The sequence below is a fragment of the Leuciscus leuciscus genome, assembly GCF_965113295.1.
Source record: "Leuciscus leuciscus genome assembly, chromosome: 4".
NCBI lineage: Eukaryota > Metazoa > Chordata > Actinopteri > Cypriniformes > Leuciscidae > Leuciscus > Leuciscus leuciscus.
In genome coordinates this window covers 45202567-45222900 of record NC_138728.1, presented here as the reverse complement: position 1 = coordinate 45222900, position 20334 = coordinate 45202567, and the positions used below count along the sequence as shown (strand labels likewise).

General features: G+C 44.2%; 2 protein-coding genes across 3 annotated transcripts in view; both read left to right on the top strand.

Moving 5' to 3' along the window:
* Positions 1-20334, top strand: part of LOC309496044 (protein NLRC3-like) — a 302889-nt gene that overhangs the window by 254707 nt on the left and 27848 nt on the right. The window lies entirely within an intron of this gene.
* On the top strand, positions 1408-19127 carry LOC309496056 (tripartite motif-containing protein 16-like protein). Its single transcript, XM_082165995.1, has 6 exons — positions 1408-2093; positions 4822-4908; positions 4995-5228; positions 5519-5678; positions 5824-5871; positions 18295-19127. Exons 1-6 carry the CDS (start codon positions 1524-1526, stop codon positions 18864-18866), a joined length of 1671 nt encoding a protein of 556 aa, XP_082022121.1. The 5' UTR covers positions 1408-1523; the 3' UTR covers positions 18867-19127.

Sequence of the window (20334 nt, the reverse complement as noted above, 5' to 3'; positions counted from 1 at the left end):
TTACAGTAATCCAGTCTCGAGGTCATGAATGCATGAACTAACTTTTCTGCATCAGAAACTGATAGCATATTACGTAGCTTAGCAATGTTTCTAAGGTGGAAAAAGGCTGTTTTTGTAACATATGAAATATGATTTTCAAAAGACAGGTTGCAATCGAGTATAACACCCAGGTCTTTTACTGTAGAGGATAAAGTAACAGGACATCCTATGATGTTAAAGTTGTATTGTGCGAGGTTTTGTGGGCGGTTTTTTGAACCGATAAGTATTACCTCTGTCTTGTCTGGATTTAATAAAAGAAAATTACGCGTCATCCAATCTTTTATATCTTTAACACACTCTGTCAATTTGGAAAATTTAGCGTTTTCATCCGGCCGTGATGAAATATACATTTGAGTGTCATCAGCATAACAATGGAAACTAATTCCATGTTTCCTTATAATATTACCAAGTGGCATCATATATATTGAAAATAACAGAGGGCCTAATACAGATCCCTGCGGCACTCCATAGTTTACTGGAGTTATGATCGATTTTTCTCCATTTAAATAGACAAAATGGTAGCGGTCAGATAGGTATGATTTGAACCAGCTTAGTGCTTGTCCTTGAACACCAGTATAATTTTGTAGTCGATCTAAGAGTATTGTGTGATCTATAGTATCGAACGCAGCACTAAGATCAAGTAAAACTAGTATTGAGATACAGCCTTGGTCAGAAGCTAAAAGTAAACTTCTGATTTGAAAATTATAAGTACCATTCATTTCTATCAATTAATTATGAAACAGCAATAAAAAAATAAAAATAAACATTTACTTTGCAAGGAGCAAACAATAAATGTGAGTGATTCACTTTACATTTGTGGTCTATGAGCTCTATACGTGTAAACGTCCTCCTATTATTACTGAAAAACAGTAAGAAAGATTAAAATAACTTCAATCTAACTCAAATCATTACCATTGAAAACAGACTTGCTGCCATGTGATGAATTGTTTTTGTAAATATGACTCATCTTATACATCATGTACAGTCTGTATTAGTGTATGATTCAACTGTTCCCCAGGGTGTAGTATTAAAAAATAATAATAGAAAAATCGCAATACATTGCAAAATTCAATCGCAATACTTGTAGAATCACAATTCTTACAAATCGCAATACATATCGTATCGGCACCCAAGTATCGTGATAGTATCGAATTGGGAGGTGTATCGTCCCAGCCCTATGAAGAACTGGACACAGTTTTCAGTCCTGCAGTACCAGTGAAGTATTTATGAAACAGAATTACTGAACGATTAAGGGTGTTGTCTTGCTTCTCAGTAACTTCTATTCTTTGAGTGTGTGTCTGAGACTGATTAAACACAATGTGTGTGGGACCAGGAGTGAGGAAGCTGCTTTACAGACACGCCTGTTTTGCACACGGCACTTAAACACAGAACCAGGGAACAAGAAACAGTTTCAGTTCAGGGAAAGAGAAACTGAAGTGTAGTTGAGCTGTTGTGTGTTTGCATCTCTGTATTTTTGCAGTAAAATGGCAGAAGCCAGAATTACTCAGGATGAGTTCCTGTGTTCAGTGTGTCTGAATCTCCTGAAGGATCCAGTGACCATTCCCTGTGGACACAGTTACTGTAAGATCTGTATTACAGGCTGCTGGGATCAGGAGGATCAGATGAGAGTCTACAGCTGCCCTCAGTGCAGACAGACCTTCAGTCCAAGACCTGCTTTAGCTAAAAACACCATTCTGGCTGAAGTGGTGGAGAAACTGAAGACTAATCTTTCTGCTGACTGTTACGCTGGAGCTGGAGATGTGCAGTGTGACGTCTGTAATGGAAGAAAACACAAAGCCATCAAGTCCTGTCTGGTGTGTCTGAACTCTTACTGTCAAACTCATCTCGACCGTCATGAGGAATTTCACTCACGTAAGCCACATAAAGTGACTGATGCCACTGGACGACTGCAGGAGATGATCTGCCAGAAACACGACAAGCTCCTTGACGTTTTCTGCTGCACTGATCAGAAGTGTATATGCGTGCTGTGTACGATGGATGAACATAAAAACCACAACACTGTATCAGCTGAAGCTCAGTGGACAGAGAAACAGGTATGAACTTGGAGTCTCATAATACTCATTTAGGGTGTACTCACACTAGCCAGTTTGAACCGTGCCCGAGTGCGTTTGACCACCAAAGTGCGGTTCGTTTGACTAGTGTGAGTGCTCCGAACCGTGCCCGGGCGCGGCTCGATTAGCCGGCCCTGGCCCGCTTGGAAGAGGTGGGCCAGAGCACGGTTCAGTTGGACTCGGGCGCGGTTCGCATGCAGTGTGAGCGCTAACCGTGCTGGACTCCATTGTGTTCAGTGAGAGCGCCGCTCTTCCTGTTTATCCCGAAACCGTCGCACCATAATGAAGTAAGCGTGCTCCGGCACGAATGCTGAAACCCTACGTGAGTGCAGGCCAGAGGGGGAGTGGGGAGGGGGGACAATCGTACTCGGGCCCGGTTCATGGCAACCGTGCCTAGTGTGAGTACACCCTTACAGGCTCATCATTTTGTTTATGAGTCTACTAGAATATATCTACATATTTAATGTCTGTTTTCACTCTCTCTGTCTGAACGTGGTTTTAGCCCTAGAAACAGAGACATTATTCATAATACATTCTTTTGTGTTATCAGCTTTGCTCAAACAGTAAAGCGTTGGCGCTTGCAACGCCAAGGTCATGGGTTCGATTCCATGGGAAAGCAAGAACTGATAAGAATGTAAATGTATACCTTGAAATGCAATGTAAGTCACTTTGGACAAATGCAAAAGTAAATGTTATGCAAGAGAAAATCATACAAGTTTGGAAAGACATGAGGATGAGTGTAACGGGACTGTAAGGGTGTATTCACACCAGGAAAGTACGATAGTTCACTTGCTTTGGTCCGGACCAAATACAATGTTGATTTTTTTTTGTTTGGTACGGTTCGCTTTCACACTGCTCTTTTTGCAAGTGAACCAAAATTTGTAAACCAAACCACACGTGTGCTAAGGTCTTCCATTCATTGGACAGGAATTCTCAAGCAGGGAAAAGCAGGAAGTGCAAAAACAGGCTCAATATGAAGATATTTCATAATGCAATATTTGTTCTTTTACTGATTTGGTGTTATTCTCTACAAACGCAATATGAAGAAACTAATGAGCATCATATGACACAATGTCATCTATACGATGTTGTAATTAGGATTTTGAGAAGACGACAATGTGCTGCAAGACAGTTCCGGCGGAGAGAACATGCTTTTAAACCATTTAAGCGCAGTAAGACAAAAGAGAACGCTCTGTCTGTTAATGTCCTGATGCACACACGGCGCGCAGAAAGACGCGCAACAGTATCGCGTGCACAGACCTTGCGCCGGAATCGAATTCTCTTTCGCGCTTGAACGAACAATAACACACACCATTATGCCAAAATGTCCGTTTTGTACGCAGTTTTCTGCAGTTGGGTCGGTTCATGTTCACACCATAAACGAACCGTATCAGAGTTCGTTTGGAACCGTACCGAGACCACCTCTTCAGCTGGGTCTCGGTTCGGTTGTTTGGTCCGCACCCGAGTGCGATTGCTGTATTCACACCTGCCCAAAAGATCCGCACCAAGGGGGGAAACGAACTTGAGTTCGATTCAATCGAACCAAACAAGGCAGGTGTGAATACACCCTAAGTCTCACCTCGTAGGGTAAAATTAAAACATTACCCTGAAAGACTTAAAAGTGAAAGGATCTTAGTACCCACTCCAGTGCTTTGAGCCTCAATATACACATTATGTGTATATGTTTTACCTTTTAATTATTTTAGGATATACTAGAGGAATAGGTAGTGTAGGCTTCAGGTGAGTATGTCGATACGGTGTCTTCCTGAAGTGCATGTGATGAAAAAACTCAAATTCACATCCCCACATCTAATCCCAATAGTGCAAGTGAGGCGCCCCTATCCCGAGGTAAGTTAAAAAAGAACTGTCAAATGTCTTAATTTTAACAATTTAACAATAAGTAAAAATGTCTCTCAAAAACAAATCTTGATCATGGACGATCGTCAGTCTCTTATACCAAAAAAAAAACCTGAATCACTCCTTCAAAACCGATCGTTCAGCTCACATATGCATTCTCGCGCACTAACAAGTGCACTTAAATGATTCGCAGAAAAAAATCAATGTCTCTCCTCCGACACAGTTTATGGATGACTCAGTAAAACAGTACGAGGCAAAAAAATTCTTAGAGCCAGAATAACGGCAAAAAAACCAACAACAGTGTTCTAAATGAAACTCACGGCTCCAGCAACTCTCTCTCGTGCTCTCAGCACCGTCCTCTGTCCGATGACGCAATCAACCAAATTTCTGCTTTAACTGCGTCTCCAGTTTCACACAACAATATTAATGTACACTAAACTCACGAAACTTAATCTGACTGTGCACCACTGTCTTACATTACAGCTTTAGCGGGAAAAAATTTGACTTCTCATACCGCGATCATGGCGTCTCTGCCTCGTAACACTTCTCACTCTTCTTCTTCCCAGACGTCTTTGCATCTCCCGCGAACACGCCAGAGAAAGAAAAATCCGTCAAAATAAAAGTCCCCATAGAGAAAAATACCTCCATTACATGAGTAAACAATGAAAGAATTTACATTTCTGGGTGAACTATCCCTATAAAATTGATGAAATAAATTGATGAAAATAACCTTACCATGTAAGATCTTTAACCCCTCAGTCTCACCACTTCACAGATATTGGATTCATATCTGTTTACCTGATGATTTGTGTGATGTTTCTCCTGTCGTTGGTTTGTCATTTGGCACCATCAGAAGGAGACGCAGAGGTCGTTCCAGCAGAGGATCCAGCAGAGAGAGAAAGATCGTCAGCAGCTGAGAGAGGCTTTGGCATCTCATAAGGTGAGTCTGGAGAAGAAGAGAAGTTTGAGAAGTCTCAGTCAGGACTCACTGAAGCTCACTGTGTGATTGTGATGTGTGTGTAACAGCGCTCTGCACAGACAGCAGTGGAGGACAGTGAGAGGATCTTCACTGAGCTCATCCACTCCATTGAGAGAAGCCGCTCTGAGGCGACACAGCGGATCAGAGATCAGGAAAAGACTGCAGTGAGTCGAGCTGAAGGACGACTGGAGCGACTGGAGCAGGAGATCAATGATCTGAGGAGGAGAGATGCTGAGCTGGAGCAGCTTTCACACACACAGGATCACATCCAGTTCCTGCAGGTAACAGAGATCTAGAAGAACAGGATCATAGTGGACTTGAGCAAGAGACTCACAGAGAAACATTTCATGAGAGCAGAATGAGACAAAGTTCAGATATAGTGTAAGAGTCAAACACTAGAACTTATAGCTCTAACATGATGTAATGAATATGAGAAGAATGAAGCTGATGCTGTGAAAGTGCTGGATTGAGGAGAGTTACTAAAGATCAACAAGAGCCGCACAAATCTGACAGTAGTGCAGGTTATTGATGAAGTGTGGAGGTGATGAGCTCTGATTTCTGTTTTCTGTAGAGTTTCCAGTCTCTCTCAGCTCCTCCTGAATCTACAGACGGAAATGACAATCCCTTCAGTCCTCTCTCCACTTTTGATGGCGTGAGAGAATCTATCCGTCAGCTGAAAGACAAGCTGGAGGATTTCTGCAAAGAGGAGCTGAAGAAGATCTCTGACAGAGGTAAAGTCCTGGAGATTCTGCTCTCAGAAATTATCCTCCATCATCTCATATCATGTAGAAGATCATATTAGAAATGTCTTAGGAACGGATGCAGGGATAATTTTCTCTTGACATGATAATCACACTCTTCATTTCTGTTCCACAGTCACTTTCACCAACTTTGTTCCGAGAACCAAGAACGAATTCCTACAATGTAAGTCACTAAGAAAACAAGCAGAGAAACTCACTGAGTGTGTTCATGTTCTTCCTGTAGAAGGTGAAAGAAAACATGACAGAAGAGATTTAGAGTTGATAATGTAAATTAGCGTTTTTTTCAACGGGGTATCCAGAGAACATCGGGGGCGCTGGAAGCAATATCTTTTTTAAAGGCGTGTAAATGCCAAAGATTTACGAGATGAAACTTGTAGACCTGGTTTCACAGACAGGGTTTAGATTAGAGGTCTTCACGGGTCCACTTGGATCCGAAAACCCGAGGTCCGACCCGAGACCCGAGCGGTTTCGGGTCCAAAACTCAGACGAATGTCTCGGACACGGGTCGGGTTCGGTATTAGTGGCCTCGGGTCTCGGGTAATTTAAAATAAATATGCTTTTCCCAAATGGACCCGAGAAGACCCAAACTATGTTGGGCATTTAACAAAATTGCATTATTTAAAACAACTCTATGACACCGTTCTCGGTCCGTGTACTTGGCGGCCAACGGATTTTCGTTTGGAAAGGAAAAAAACTAAAACTAAAAACGGCCGGTTTCCCAATTACCATTAGTAAATAGGAAAACGAAAAACGGAAAACAACCCATTATTCGTTTTTTGTTTTGATATTAAAAAACGGAAAACGAAAAACAATCTCGTTATCCGATTGTCCTTGATGTGTTTATAGATGGAAATCGGAAATCAAAATACGTATGTATAAAGTCGTAATCCTTAATTCTGCATTGGTATTTTTTTCGTGACCCGGAAGCGATCTTAAGTATTAAGCAGTTGTCATAGATACACCTATGAGCGGTTGTATGCTAGATGTCGCCTTGGCTACGGCAGTTCATTGGAACGAATGCGTATAATATGTGTGCGTGCAACAAGTAAGATGTTGTAAATCCGGTGACGCATGCATTGATTTTTATTAATAAACTAGTGTTTTCTGACAGTGTCGACTGCAAAGATGAAGTTGACGATCGCCGTATCCGTAGTGAACGCGCATATAGAGAGAAATGCACATCATGGATTACATAATCAGGGAGTAGCCTTTTTCTTTTCGTTTTGAATTGTTTCGTTTAAAGACATTTCAAGCTTTGTGTATTTGATGTATTTCTCATGTCTCTGTGAGGCATACACTGAGTTTCGTTAAGTTAGGATGATATGAGCTCCAGTTGAGTTAACGTGCAATGCAAGTGACCGCGCGAGCGCCTCCATGATTATATTGTCTGTTATGCTTCTTATTTATTCAATCCAGGCAATTATGTTGATGAAAAATGTATTAAAATTAAGATACAATTTATACAAAATGAAATACACTTTAAAGAAAGGTTTTCTACAAAACAAAACTTAATGAAGTGGTCAAAATCATGTCTGACCCGCTCCATGTCTCTCGATGTATTGCGCATCTTACTCGTGCTGTTCACTGCAAGCATAAATGGAAAACAATAACATTATAATATTTGAACAAATATGAAACTAAATGCGCTTATTTAATGGCTACAACAGTATAATAGGCCTACAGACTCTCTATTTGTACAAATTGCTGCACATTCATTTAATTCAGAATTTTGCGCACATTAAAATAATTGAATATAAAATATTTAGTGGCCAAGTTTTTCTCATTTATATATATATATATATATATATATATATGCATTCGTTCCAATGAACTGCCATAGCCAAGGCGACATCTAGCATACAACCGCTCATAGGTGTATCTATGACAACTGCTTACTACTTAAGATCGCTTCCGGGTCATGAAAAATACCAATGCAGAATTAAGGATTACGACTTTATACATACGTATTTTGATTTCCGATTTCCATCTATAAACACATCATTAAGGACAATCGGATAACGAGATTGTTTTTCGTTTTCCGTTTTTTAATATCAAAACAAAAAACGAATAATGGGTTGTTTTTCGTTTTCCTATTTACTAATGGTAATTGGGAAACCGGCCGTTTTTCGTTTTTGTTTTTTTCCTTTCCAAACGAAAATCCGTTGGCCGCCAAGTACACGGACCGTTCTCTCACTTTTTCTAAGTGAGAGAGCGAATCCGCGCTTCTACGTGCAATGGGCTATAAGCACGGTTGCCTCCGCATTTATTTACTCAGTTATTAATTTGCTTAGTTATATAATTTATAATTTGAATAAGAGAACAACCCCAATAAACTTGGGGTAATCAGAAATTTTTTTTTTATTCATTAGGCTACATCATAGATCGGAATTTTCTTCAGGAAACGGGCAGACTTGAATAAATAGCAGCAAACAATAAACGATAAAAATTGTTTTAATAATTAATCCAAAGTTTGAACATTTATGAGTAGGCTAAAACATCTTATTTTGAACGTGCGCTGTGTGACTGTTTACAGTAAGCAGACACGTTGCTCAAATATAGAAAAGTTGCAAAAATAAAGACATATGCCTACATGATAAATTTGACCTGCTATGGCGGTTCTAATGCCTTGTTTTTAATCTGGTTTTATCTAAACAACTTTTTAACAAAGGGATTGTAGGCTAAATAACACAATTTTAGTAAAAGTCAATGACTGGGAGACTTTGGATATTTTATTGAAAATCTGTTATAGGCTACATTTGAAAAACAGCCATCGGTAAATTTTACCCTGTGGTGGTTCTAATGTTAATCATCGTATTGTCCGGTAAATAACATTATGCCAAATTTTATAGGATGTAATGGGTTACCGTGATGTGTGATTGACATTTCAGCACTTCAGCGCGTAGGCCTATACTTGCGCGTCTATGTTAAGTGCATTTTTAAGAAACGCAGGGCTGCAGGCTGTGCACAATGTAAATGCCGTTTACGTTCGGGTCCAGTCGGGTTCTAAAGGAAATGGCGTCAGGTCGGGTCGGACTCGGGTCTAATTTTATCGGGTCTGTCTCGGGTCGGGTTTTTCTTTAAAAAAAAATAATTTATGCACGTCGGGTTCGGGTAAGTAGTGATTCGGATCGATTCGGGTCGGGTACAGTTTTTAGGACCCGAGAAGACCTCTAGTTTAGATTAAGCCAGGATTAAGCCTTAGTTCAATTAGGGCATTTAGGTAGCTTTTATAAAGGTACCTTAGAAAAAAAACATTACTGGTGTGCAAGTGAGACAAAACAATGGCACTGATATATTTTAAGATATGCATGTCCAAGTTAATCTACATAATTAAAGGTTTCAGTGCCAGATTGCTAAAGTTATTTAAGTTAAGTTAAGGTTATTTAACACTTAGAAATATATAGGTGAAAAATAATAATAATATGCACCAAAATATATATTGTAAATCTATAATATACACCCGATAAAAAGTTTGGGGTCTGTACGTTTTTTTTATATATTTTTTTTTATGTTTTTGAAAGAAGACTTCATTTATTTGATCATAAATACAGTAAAAACAGTAATATTGTGGAATATTATTACTAATTAAAAGAACTGTTTTCTATTTTAATATATTTTAAAATGTAAAATAATAATGTGGAATGTGTAGAGGTGTTTTTATCTGGACTTTTTGAGGAACAGAAAGATTGAAATTGAAATATGAAATGAAAAATAGAAATGTGAGTTATTTTAAATGATTTAAAATAGAAATGTTTATTAGCATTTTAAATGTCTTTATTGTCGTTTTAAAAATTGTACTGTGCATTTACAAAGTGGGAAAGAGAGCACAAATATATCATACTTACTGACATCCAAAAAAGCAAGATATGAAATGAACTCGTGACATTAACAAAGATGTAAATCAGGACAGGCCTAAACTGGGGATTCAACATATTCTTCAAAAACAGGATAACTAAAACTAAGGGATAAATATGGGTAACACTTTATTTTAAGGTGACGTGGTTACACGTTACTACATGTGCTTACTATAGTAATTACAGTAAATTGTGCATAATTACAAGTAACTCTGTAGTAAGTACATGTAGTTAATTGATTTTAACTAGAGTAAGTACAATGGCCCTCATTTATCATTCTTGCGTAAAAACGAGCGTATATGTTGGCGTAAGATTATGCTTACACTCCTCTCACCGCCTGATTTATGAAGCTGTGCGTACCTTTGAAATCCAGGTGTACGCAATACCTGCGCTTGATAAATGCCGCGGCTGAAAACGATCGTCATTAGAATAACACGCCCCTATATATTCAAGTCTCTGCTTCCCCCACGCCCTCATTTTACACCATGGACACACGGAAGACGGCAAAGAAGAGAAACTTGGATGAGCAAATGACCTATCACAATGCATTATTTTACAGCACGTGTTTTGAAACAATTAGCATTTAATTTCGTATCACGTCACATGTATTGGGGTGTACAATAGTGATGATGATGTGATGTGGAGTACCATTCATTCACATTAATAATTGCATGACAATTTGTAATATTCTTCTTCTTCTTATTATGATTTTTATTATTAATGACGCTTATTGTTATTTAGAAGAAGAATGTCGTTATTATTATTATTTGTATTATTATTATTATTATTTAAAAGAAGAAGAATGTCATTTTTATTATTTTGTCAGTCTGAATTATTTTTTGGTCATTGAAAGCCTTTCATTACTGAACCCAGTCCGTGCGCACCTGCCGGGCCTAACCCTGGCCTAACCATCGTTTCAAAAAATAGTACAACGGCGAGCGCGTCGAGTATAAACGCCTCGTCCGTTTGGGGAGGTGCGCGCGCAGTCTGCGGAGACTCGCGCTGCGGAGCCAGGCCAAAGTATAAACAAGGCTTGAAACGTCAGGTAAAGCGCACAGGCTCGCAACTGAAGGAATATATATGCCTACAAATCAAATGCTTTGGTAAAGTCACACAAATTAAACATTGAAGTCCACGTTGCACAAAAATAAACACTAAAGTTGAATTACTATGCTGTTGTTTTTTTTACAGTGGGTCATAATATATCATATCATTTAGTTCTCTTACGAGAGGTCTCTCGTACTGCGTAAGATATCTTACGCTAGGGGAAAATCCTTTTCCGCGAGATATTGAAGCCAAAAATTATCCTTAATTTTGTAATAATGCAAAACGCGTTGCAGCAGCAATGCAGACATAGGCGAGACAGCTCGCGCGCCTATTGGCTGCTCTGCGGCAACTGCAGCAGCCTATCGAGCGAGGCCTGGCGTGACGCCAGACCCAATCAGGGCACTTCGCGCCCGCTGCGTCACGTCCCGCCGAAATGGGCGTGGTCTAGGCCTATAAATATCGCTCGCAGGCAGCTATTATCTGATTTTTCATCCTTCAAGCGAAGCACACGCATCGCTGGAGCTGGATTAGAAGCCGCGCCGTCGAGAGAGAGCACCTTCAGCGGGACGAGTCACTGAAGTCGCTGGCCGCGCCGCCTTCCTGCCTTCCTGCTGCGCTTTCCGGCGCTTATATCCTTCTCTTTTATTTGCACTGTATTTCTGTGTGTGTGTGTCGCCGCCGCGACACACATTTCTAAAAGAGCTAGCGTCTTTTTAAAGATGCCTTCCTGCGGCTCGTGCAGAGCCACACTCAGCGACGGGGACCGCCACGTGATCTGCGTTTCCTGCCTGGGTGAGGAACATGCAGCTCTCGCGCTCGCTGACGGCGGATGCCCTCACTGCGAGCTGATGGCAATGGCGACTCTGAGGACTCGCCTAGCCGTCTTCACCGAGACTGCTCCCCCGCCCGCCGCGGCGTCGCGCCGTAAAAAGCGCCGTGCCCAGCGGGCCCCGGAACCCTCCCTCAGCCGCCAAAGCTCGCCGGTTCGCCCGCTTGCTTCCCCGGCTTCTTCTGTTTCGCTTCCTGACGGACAGCGGCCGCCGTCTGCCGCCGCTTCCGTTGATATCGCGGATGAGGAAGCCCTGCTGGGAGAGGATGATTCCTGCTCTATCCTGGCGTCAGGCAGTGAGGATTGGGCGGGCTCTGAGGACCCCGCACCCCCTGCCCGCACTTCGTCAGGCAAGAGAGCTTCTATTGAGACGGAACTCATGCGAGTACTCGCACAGGCCGCGGCGAGCCTCGGCCTCGAGTGGTCTTCGCCTGAGCAGCCCGCTCACAACCGGCTGGATGGATTTTTCCTGCCTGGGGAGCGCGCTTCGCCTGTGTCCAGACCGGCGCCTTTTCTTCCTGAGTTACACGAAGAAGTCGCCAAGTCCTGGAGCGCCCCCTATTCTGCTAGAGTGCGTCCTGCTGTTTCTTTGGCATTCTCCGCCGTTGACGATGCCAAGAACAGAGGATACCTCTCGCTGCCGCCGGTTGAAGAGGCGATAGCGGCCCACTTATGCCCGCCCTCCGCTGGACGGCGCGCTAAGCCGGCCCTGCCCTCTAAAGCTTGCCGCACGACGTCGAGCTTGCTCCACCGCGCTTTCTCCGCCGCCGGGCAAGCTGCGTCAGCGTTGCACACCATGGCAACGCTCCAGATCTTCCAGGCCGATCTCCTCCGTAAGCTGGATGAGGAAGGACCTGACGCGATCTGTGTGCCGGACTTAAGGAGTGCCACGGACCTCGCTCTTCGTGCTACTAAGTCCGCAGCGCAAGCCATTGGACGGACTATGGCTTCTCTCACCGTGTCTGAGAGACATCTCTGGCTGACGCTCTCGGAAATGGCCGAGTCTGAACGCACCGCGTTCCTCGACGCCCCGCTTTCCGCCACAGGCCTCTTTGGATCCTCCGTCAAAGATTTCGCGGAGAGATTCGCAGAGGTACAGAAAGCGTCTCAGGCCATGAAGCACTTCCTCCCGAAGCGCTCCAGCTCTGCAGCAGGCCGTGCGAAACCGTCTGCTCAGAGCTCACAGCCACAGCCACCGTCCACTGCCTCCACTTCACAGCGCCGCCAGGCCAGAAGCGCGAGACCGCGCTCCCGCTCATCCGGTCGCCGCCCCGCAGGACGCGGCTCGCGACCTAGGATCACGGTGAAGCCCGAGGCCCCGAAGTCGTCCTAGCACAGCTAGGAAAACGACGGTGTTCCAGTCCCGCTGCGGCCGGACTCACACCAAAGCTATTCGCTCGTCCAGTTCCAGAAAATGTGACTGTTCCAGTGTTTTCTGCAGCCAACAAGTCGGTTCTGTCACCCGCTTGCCTGCACACAAATGCCGTTTTCACGGCTACCCAGATAAATCCCCAAAAGAGTGTATTTTCTGGTGTCCCGGCCACGGCCGATGGTGTTTCGTGTGTAGTAAGAATGCCCACTGCCCAGTGCCCATCCCTACACATAAGCACAGCCTGTCACACAGGGCTCGCGCACATAAAACCGACTCAGATCGGTTGCGCTTCAAACATGGTGAACGTGCCCACTACCCAGTGCCCACTAACACCACGTTATGCATGTCTCACGGTTTCTGTAAAAACGAAACCAACGTGCACTCGCTTCACGCAAGCGAACGATGCTTTCAGTGTGATAAATGTGCCCGCTGTCCCGCGCCCACATCCACACATAGACATGACAGTTCCCACGGGAACCACCCAGCCCTCCCCCTCGCGGTTAACCACCGTAGAGGAGTCGAGCGCGGGCAATCTGCCCGCTGTCATCAGCGCGCCCCATGCCTCAAATGTCACGAGCGACACGCTTGTGTTACAGCACACCGAAGCTTCTCCATCGCTGAGCGAGCGGAGCGCGCTTCGTATTCGACCCCTAGCTATCCATGCAGACGCATGGGCAAAGCTACCCGGGGTTTCGAAGTGGGTGCTGAACATTATAGAAAGAGGCTATTCGCTGCAGTTTCGCCGACGCCCTCGCCGCTATGTGGCGCGCGTCGAGACCACGGTAAAAACAGAAGTAGCACATCTACTTCGAGCCGAAGTGACGAAACTATTGAGCAAAGGGGCCATAGAACCTCTCTCTCAAGATCAGAGCGAGGGAGGGCTATACAGCAGATACTTCCTGGTACCGAAAAAAGACGGGGGTCTCAGACCCATACTAGATCTAAGGCAGCTGAACAAAGTGCTTGTGAAGCGACAGTTCAGGATGCTCACGACCAGGCAAATCCTTGTGCAGATTCGCCAAGGAGATTGGTTTGTGTCAATAGATCTGAAAGACGCGTATTTTCAAATACAGATAGCGTCACGTCACAGGCGATATTTGAGATTCGCCTTCGAGGGCCAGGCATATCAGTACACAGTCCTGCCGTTCGGTTTGTCCCTAGCACCCCGTACATTTACGAAGTGCATGGACGCGGCGCTCGCACCCCTCAGAATGAGAGGCATGCGAGTGCTGAACTATTTGGACGATTGGCTGATTCTAGCGCAATCTCGCGCAGTGCTCATAGAACACACGACCATTTTACTCGATCACCTCGAGGATTTGGGTCTGAGTGTCAATTGGGCGAAGAGCTCCCTGTCACCCAGTCAGAAAATATCTTTCCTGGGCACAGAACTGGACTCACTATCCATGATAGCGCGACTATCACAACAGCGCGCGGTAGACATTCGACGCACAGCGAACTCTTTTCGCTGCGGCGCGTCTGTCCCGCTCAAAAGATTTCAGAAGATGCTAGGTCTCATGGCCTCAGCATCGTCAGTGCTCCAGCTGGGTCTGCTACGCATGCGCCCGCTGCAGTTTTGGCTGAAAGCGCGAGTCCCACGCGAAGCGTGGGCACCCGGTTTGCTTCGCCTCAGGGTCAATCAGAAATGCGTTACAGCTCTGAAACCCTGGAAAGCGAACGACTGGTACCAATCAGGTGTAAGCCTGGGGACTTCCTCGAGGGTGAAAGTGGTGTCCACGGACGCGTCCACCTCGGGATGGGGAGCGCTGCTCGAGGGCAGACCGTTCTTCGGCCAGTGGTCAGAACGGGAGAAGCTCCTGCACATAAACTGCCTCGAAATGCTGGCAGTAGACAACGCGCTGACGCGTTTTTGTCCCCAAATAAAAGGTCACCACGTCTTGGTCCGTTCGGACAACATGTCTGTGGTGTCCTACATAAATCGCCAGGGCGGCATCAGATCCGAGAAACTGTACAGGCTGGCAGAACGCCTCCTAGTATGGGCTCAGTGCAACCTGCGCTCGCTCAGAGCAGCGCACGTGCCAGGGATCATGAATATAGGACCAGACAGACTGTCCAGGAACAATGTTCCGGCAGGCGAATGGTCCCTACACCCACAGACAGTCCAACTGCTGTGGAAGAAATTCGGCAGAGCGAAAGTGGACCTGTTTGCGTCTCAAGAAAACGCTCACTGTCAAGAATTTTTCTCCAAGAGCAGGAGCGCGCTGTCCCATGTGTGGCCCCGCCGCCCGCTCTATGCTTTTCCCCCCGTCTCTCTCCTGCCTCAGGTGATAGAACGGATCAGGGAAGAAGGATGCTCAGTACTGCTGGTAGCACCGTTCTGGAAAAACCAACCTTGGTTCCCAGCCGTGATGCAGTTAGCAAGTACTGCCCCGTGGCCAGTACCAGTGAGGAGAGATCTCCTCTCACAGGCCCGCGGCTCGATCTGGCATCCTCACCCGGAACTATGGTCCCTTCATGTCTGGGCCATCAACGGGTACATGTTGGACTCCCTAAAGGAGTATTAAACACGATCACGCAGGCTAGAGCTCCGTCTACAAGACGACTCTATTCTTCGAAATGGTCAGTGTTTTCGGGCTGGTGCACAGCCCGTGGTGTGTCACCCACAAACTGTGATGTGACGGAGGTGCTTTCCTTCCTACAAGAGCTGTTGGATGGGGGCAGGGCCCCCTCCACGCTCAAAGTTTATGTGGCGGCTATAGCAGCGTTCTCAGAAACAACGCTTGGTCAGTCAATAGGAAGGAACGATTTAGTCATCCGCTTCCTTAGAGGAGCTAAGAGACTGAATCCTCCCAGACCTCCCTCAGTCCCCGTATGGGACCTTTCTACGGTTCTGGAAGCCATGAAAGGTGCGCCATTTGAGCCTTTGCAGTCAATCGATTTAAAACACCTGTCTTTCAAAACAGTGTTTTTGCTGGCTCTCGCTTCAGTGAAGCGCATAGGGGATCTGCACGCGCTCTCTGTGAGCGCGGCGTGCATGGAGTTTGGGCCCAATGACTCAAAAGTTATACTCAAACCTAAGCACGGTTATGTTCCAAAATCCCTCAACACACCGTTTAGGGCGCAGATTATCTCTCTGTCAGCCCTACCGGTCCCTGATGAGGAAAGAGACGCGAGCCTCCTTTGCCCAGTCAGGGCATTACGAGCTTATGTGTCTCGCTCGTCTGTTTTCAGACAGACGGAACAGCTCTTTGTTTCGTTTAGCGGACGTTCTAAGGGACTAGCCGCGTCGAAACAGAGCCTATCCAGATGGATAGTTGATGCTATAGCGCTGGCATACGCCTCCAAGGGCATGCAGTGCCCTTTGGGTGTCAGAGCGCATTCCACGAGAGGCATGGCCTCTTCGTGGGCCTGGTCAAGTGGGATTGCCTTGCAAGATATTTGTATGGCGGCAGGCTGGGCCTCCCCGTCTACATTTATAAGGTTTTATAACCTAGAGGTTCCCGCCCTGCAGGCCAGGCTGCTGTCGGTCTAAACTACCAGTATTATCTGACCTGATGCGTTCAGCTCAGAATGCTGCGTTTGCTGAGCACAGCTCGATGTTCGACAGTTTAAAGCTGGGCAAACTGTGTAAGACCCACATTTTTTCCCATCAGTTCAGGCCGTACCCCGCCCTGTCTGTATGATGAAATTCGCGTCCCTTCGACGCTACTTTATGTGGAAAAGTGAGGCTGCACCCCTCCTTCTTCCCGGACTCTCTGTGAGTTCACTGAGTGATTGTGCACTATATGTACCCCGGGCTTTCGCCCTTGGGTCTTTGGTGTCAGATCTCAGCATGCACGGCGTTTTACATTGGGTCCCCTAGCGTAAGATATCTTACGCAGTACGAGAGACCTCTCGTAAGAGAACGTACTCGGTTACTAACGTAACCTCGGTTCTCTCTAGAAGAGGGAACGAGTACTGCGTATCTTGCCGTGCATGCACACGCTCTGGTTGCTTCGATGATGAAAAACCAGATAATAGCTGCCTGCGAGCGATATTTATAGGCCTAGACCACGCCCATTTCGGCGGGACGTGACGCAGCGGGCGCGAAGTGCCCTGATTGGGTCTGGCGTCACGCCAGGCCTCGCTCGATAGGCTGCTGCAGTTGCCGCAGAGCAGCCAATAGGCGCGCGAGCTGTCTCGCCTATGTCTGCATTGCTGCTGCAACGCGTTTTGCATTATTACAAAATTAAGGATAATTTTTGGCTTCAATATCTCGCGGAAAAGGATTTTCCCCTAGCGTAAGATATCTTACGCAGTACTCGTTCCCTCTTCTAGAGAGAACCGAGGTTACGTTAGTAACCGAGTACGTTTGTCAGTGCGTTTTGTGGTGTTAGGAATTGTTTTTCTGCGCATTTCCGAACTAACTCAAAACGTGCTTTTTTGAGCGTGCCGTACGCCAACGTCCATATTGATAAATCTCAAAGTCACCGTGGTTTTGGGTGTACGCCAGGTGTACGCTGGAAATTTGGTGTACGCACTTTTGATAAATGAGGGCCAATGTCACTGTATCACCTTAAAATAAAGTGTAACCTAAGTATGATTATTTTTTCACTGAAAGCCAATTAAAAACACTGATCCACGTTTTAGAGGTAACATCACAGTAGTAAAAAATTGCTTTTCAAGAGTTTCAGGAAAGGAAGAACAAACTGAAACCTCTTCTGTAAAAAACTATTCCACTATGTTTTTATCCTCAACAGGATTTTGTATCAATTCTCTTAAATTTTTGAGTCATCAGATGGAAATTTAAAAAGCTCAAGGTCACCTAAGGCTGAAAACAATAGGCCTACAATGCTTCAAAACTTTGTAAACCATATTATTACACTTATTGGTGAATCAATTTAATGGATCCTTGCTAAATTAATGTATCAGTTTAAAAAAAAAAAAAAAAGAAGAAGATAAAATTAAAGGTAAATTTGTTCTACCATTTGAATAATGTAAATGTAAATATAAATAATGTAAATATAATAATATGCCTAATTATAATAAACTGAATAATAACAAACATTAATATTCAGGGAAGACGATTAGACAATGTTTTATAAGAGGGTTTATTTTTTCAATGTTTTATAAATGTTTTATAAAATGTTTTATGTTTGATTGTGATATGTTCATGTCTGAGTTTGTTAAACTTCTAGTCTGTTTATCAGTTCTCCACTGTTCCCTACCTGTTTGTCTCCTAGGTTACTAATTAGGTTCCTCGTTTCAGGTGTGTTGCGTTAAATAGTTTCGTTAGTTCCTCTTGTTTGCTATGCATTTAAACCCTCTGTTTCTGTCTGTTCCTGGTCTTGTAATATTTTGAGTTCTATGTGATATGTGGTTGTACGTTTTTCCTTGGATTAAAGTCTTCTTTATCGTCTCCGTCGTCTGGCCCTTGATTACAGCCACCCATCCGTGACATGAGGGACCTGGATGATGGATAATTTGCGCAGGATATTAGACAGATTCATAATTCTTGATTCTGATGTGTTTTCTCTCCATCAGATTCCCATCGGTTCACACTGGATCTGAACACAGTGAATAAACATCTCCGTCTGTCTGAGAAGAACAGAGTGATTACTGACACTGACACAGTCCAGTCGTATCCTGATCATCCAGACAGATTTGATGTGTTTCCTCGGGTGTTGTGTAGAGAGAGTGTGTGTGGACGCTGTTACTGGGAGGTTGACTGGAGAGGTATGTTTGGTGGTGTGTGTATTTCAGTGTCATATAAGAGCATCAGCAAGAAGGGATCGGGTCATGAGTGTTTGTTTGGATTTAATAATCAGTCCTGGAGTTTGTTCTGCTCTCCCTCCAGTTACTCATTCATACACAATGACATATGGACTGATCTCCCTGTAAAGCCCATCAGCAGGAGAACAGGAGTGTGGAGAACAGCAGTGAATGAGGATTATAGTAGAATAGGAGTGTATGTGGATAAAAGTGCAGGAACTCTGTCCTTCTACAGTGTCGACATAAACACAATGAGCCTCATACACACAGTCCAGACCACATTCACTCAACCGCTCTATACTGGGTTTAAGCTTTATTCTGGATCATCAGTGAAACTGTGTTGATGAATGAGAACAGACTGATGAGAGATTCTACCCATAATGCTTTGAGCTGCATTATAAATCAGTAACAGTGAGATGTTCTAGAGTCTCTTATTGTCTCTTCATTAAATTAATACTACAGTGAAATAACATGTCAGAATAAATGTGTGTAATGAATCCTCATATAGACAGTAAGATCAGTGTGTGTGCGTGTGTGTGTGTGTGTGTGTAAATTACCTTTCAATTGAAAATGTATCGTTCAATACATTTTTTTTGTAAAATTGATATATGTCAGTTAGGGTGACCAGACGTCCCGAAAAATTCGGGACAGTCCCGAAAAATTCGGGACAGTCCCGAAATCTAAACTGTTGTCCCGAATCCCGAATTTGGCCCTAATTGTCCCGAAAATTATACTAAAGCAAAATCTTGAGTAGTTATTGTCTTACAAACATTAAAAACTGTCTGCGGAGGTTGAGGCCGGCGACACTGGCTGCGTGGCGTGTCCGTTTTTATTTCGGCTCCCTGTTAACAGGTTAGAGCTTGCACACTGCCTGCGTGACACGCGCGTCTCAGGCGCGCTTCGAGCCGCGCGGAAAACGCGTGCATGCTAGAAACAGAACCGACGCCTATTTTTCACGCGACACGCAAGCCTGCAAAATAGCAAGCAAAATAGAATAGGAAAAGATGTTTGTATGTCATTTTGACATGAAAACATATTAATAAATGACATTTTGATGTTTGAAAGTTTAAGTTTTTACATAAATGCAGATATAAATGTAATAAAAAAATATATATGATCGATTTTCAAATATTGCACCTGTCAATACAGAATAATGACAGACTGTTGATCTGTTTGGTTCAGGTTTGAAATTCATTATCTTTTATTATAGGCTACGCAGTCTGATATCATAGAAGCCCCCCATCCCGTCACCCCAGACCCATAGATACCCCCCCCCCCCCGGGTCCCGAATTTCAGCCAATCTCATCTGGTCACCCTAATGTCAGTTGATTAATAAATGTGAAATATATAAACCCAGATTATCTGATCATACTGTAACCCCTTGATCGGTGAATGTATGAGCACAATTATTCTGATCTAATCCAGTTTACTGTAAATAAACCTCCTCCTGAACAGAACTGGGGTGCTTCTCATTTCTTATTTGTGCATCCTCGTTTCCTTTCCTTGCTTCCTTTCCTCGCGTCTCAGCTCCTCTCCCGTAGGATTCGAGGGAAGGACGCAAGGAAAGAAAAGGAGGACAGAGGAATCGAATGAAAGCTTTTTTTATACATTGGAATACTTGATCACTCGAGTGTCACTTCACAGCGTCATCAGCTGTGCTCAAAGGATCTGCCCTTATGTTGTTGAAGTTTGGTTATTTAAGTGAAACGATAGGTGTTTGTAAGAAAAATTACAATATTTAAAACTTTTTAAACTGTAGACTATTGCTTCAGACCAACTGTAATAAGTTGTTTTTCCGAATCAGTGATATTA

Excerpts from the sequence above, each read along its gene's own strand:
- LOC309496056 (XM_082165995.1), top strand. The coding sequence starts at position 1,524 with ATGGCAGAAGCCAGAATTACTCAGGATGAGTTCCTGTGTTCAGTGTGT. Across the intron at positions 2,094-4,821 it reads CTCAGTGGACAGAGAAACAG|AAGGAGACGCAGAGGTCGTT; the intron begins GTATGAACTTGG and ends TGGCACCATCAG. Across the intron at positions 5,229-5,518 it reads ATCACATCCAGTTCCTGCAG|AGTTTCCAGTCTCTCTCAGC; the intron begins GTAACAGAGATC and ends TGTTTTCTGTAG.